The sequence below is a fragment of the Rhinopithecus roxellana genome, chromosome 15 (assembly GCF_007565055.1).
Source record: "Rhinopithecus roxellana isolate Shanxi Qingling chromosome 15, ASM756505v1, whole genome shotgun sequence".
Classification (NCBI taxonomy): Eukaryota; Metazoa; Chordata; class Mammalia; order Primates; family Cercopithecidae; genus Rhinopithecus; species Rhinopithecus roxellana.
Window position 1 is genome coordinate 86,501,468 of NC_044563.1, and position 2,536 is coordinate 86,504,003.

Sequence of the window (2,536 nt, forward strand, 5' to 3'; positions counted from 1 at the left end):
CTAAATACTTGATGTGCAAGAAGTCTCAGTTCAGTGAGGAGATGGACATGTCAACATTAGCATCCCAGGTCCTACTGTCAAATGATCAGAAGTAGCAAATTAAGAAATGTAAGAAGGAATGGGAGCCATGATTTGAGGCTGCCTGTGAGATCAGCATTCCATGACAAGCCACTAGTGAGTGCAAAAAGTACAGAAGCCTAAATCTTCATGAGGTACAACATCATATGTAAGAGCATACACTGTGGAACCAAATGCCTGGGATGTAATCCTGTTTCTCTGAGTAGCTGTAAGACATAGGTCAAGCTACATGACGTATCTGCCTCAATGTTATTCTAATAAATGAGGATTAGCCACAACACCTATTTCATGGCATTATTGTGAGGTTTAAATACACTGAGGAATATTTGAACACTATACAAATATTAATTATGATGATACCCATGATGGTCATGGTGATAAGAGTAATAATAATGATGAAATTGATAACGTGGGAGATGAGGGTGGAAGGGTAGAAAGGAAAAATTTTTTTTTTTTTTTTTTTTTAACTCTGAACTTTTTATTGGCCTCCTGCTCCCCAAAGGGTACCCTGCTTTTGCTGGCTTAATGCCTCAGAACTTTGGTGTCGTTGGTCTCAGACACCACTTTGCCATCCACTATCCGGCGGGTGGTGGTCTTTTGGATGGTTTGCATGGAGTTGCTGCTGTCCAAGGCATCACCAAGATTGAATTCCTCGCCATCTTCCAGCAGGCGGCGGTAGGTGGCAATCTCAGCTTCCAGCTTGACCTTGATGTTCAGCAGGACCTCATACTCCTGGGCCTGTCGCTGTCCCTCTGCCCGGGTCTGTGCCAGCTCTGACTCCAGGTGCAGCAGGATCCCATTGAGCTGCTCCATCTGTAGGGCGTAGCGGGCCTCCACCTCCCTCAGGCTGTTCTCCAAGCTGGCCTTCAGATTTCTCATGGAGTCCAGGTCGATCTCCAAGGACTGGACTGTACGTCTCAGCTCTGTGAGCGTCGTCTCAGCAGCTCCAACCTCGGCGGACTGTGTGGTGACCACTGTGGTGCTCTCCTCAATCTGCTGAGACCAGTACTTGTCTAACTCCTCTCGGTTCTTCCGAGCCAGCTCGTCATATTGGGCCCGGATGTCTGCCATGATCTTGGCGAGGTCCTGAGATTTGGGGGCATCTACCTCCACGGTCAACCCAGAGCTGGCAATCTGGGCTTGTAGGCCTTTTACTTCCTCTTCGTGGTTCTTCTTCATGAAGAGCAGCTCCTCCTTGAGAGCCTCGATCTCTGTCTCCAGCTGCAGTCGAGTGACATTGGTGTCATCAATGACCTTGCGGAGCCCATGGATGTCATTCTCCACAGACTGGCGCATGGCCAGCTCTGTCTCATACTTGACTCTAAAGTCATCAGCAGCAAGACGGGCATTGTCAATCTGCAGAACGATGCGGGCATTGTCCACAGTATTTGCGAAGATCTGAGCCCTCAGGTCCTCGATGATCTTGAAGTAATGGCTCCAGTCTCTGACCTGGGGTCCCTTCTTCTCCAAGTGCTCCCGGATTTTGCTCTCCAGCCTCCGGTTCTCGGTCTCCAGGCTCCTCACTCTGTCCAGGTAAGAGGCCAGGCGGTCGTTCAGGCTTTGCATGGTCTCCTTCTCGTTCTGGATGCCTCCCATTCCTGCCAGACCCCCAGCCATCCCTGAGGCCAGGCCCCCGGACCCCATGCCGCCCCGGAAGCTGGTGGAGCGGGACACGGAGATCCGGGAACCAGAGCCCCCGGCGCCTGCATAGACACTGGCCGCGCTGCTGACCGGCCGGGCGCCGTAGCTGGGCGCCTGGACAGAGCCCAGGGACCGGTAGTTGGTAGAGAAGGTGGAGCGAGTGGTGAAGCTCATGCTGTATGGGAGGAAGGCGAGACGACAGGACTCAGGCTTTGCCGACCAGGAAAAAAATTATTGAAGGGATTGGGTGCAGTGGCTCATGCCTATAGTCCTAGCACTTTGGGATTGAGCAGGAGGCAGAAGGATCCCTTGAACTCAAGAATTAGAGTCTAGCTTGGGCAACATGATGAAACCCTGTCTCTACAAAACAGGACAAAAATTAACCAGATGTGATGTCATGTGCCTATAGTCCTAGTTACTCAGGAGGCTGAGGTGGGAGGATCACTTGAGCCCCAGTGGTCCAGGCTGCAGTGAGGCAAGATGATGCCACTGATGCATCTGGAGTGCAAGATGATGTACTCCAGCCTGGGACACAGAGTAAGACCCTGTCTGAAATACACACACACACACACACACACACACACACACACACACACACTCCTCAGCATACAACACCCTTCTATATATAGAAAGAATTGTAAGAAGACACAGCCTGTGAGACAGAGACCAATCGAAAGGCTTATACAATTGTTCATAACTCACAAACTCAGAGCAACACAAAACCACCTCTTGATTTCAAATGTTAAAACTCTCCATCAAAATGGGTCAGGAGAGCAGGCATTAAGCAGAGCTGACAGCTCAGAGGGAAATCGCCGCT

The 2,536-nt window shown here is 50.6% G+C and overlaps 1 protein-coding gene across 1 annotated transcript; it reads right to left on the bottom strand.

Moving 5' to 3' along the window:
• Positions 1-543: 543 nt before the first annotated feature.
• On the bottom strand, positions 544-1,939 carry LOC104678312 (keratin, type I cytoskeletal 18). The gene has a single exon (XM_030918040.1). It carries the CDS (start codon positions 1,891-1,893, stop codon positions 601-603), a length of 1,293 nt encoding a protein of 430 aa, XP_030773900.1. The 5' UTR covers positions 1,894-1,939; the 3' UTR covers positions 544-600.
• Positions 1,940-2,536: the final 597 nt, after the last annotated feature.

What these genes read in the sequence shown, in the direction of transcription:
- LOC104678312 (XM_030918040.1), bottom strand. Translation starts at nt 1,893, where the DNA reads ATGAGCTTCACCACTCGCTCCACCTTCTCTACCAACTACCGGTCCCTG.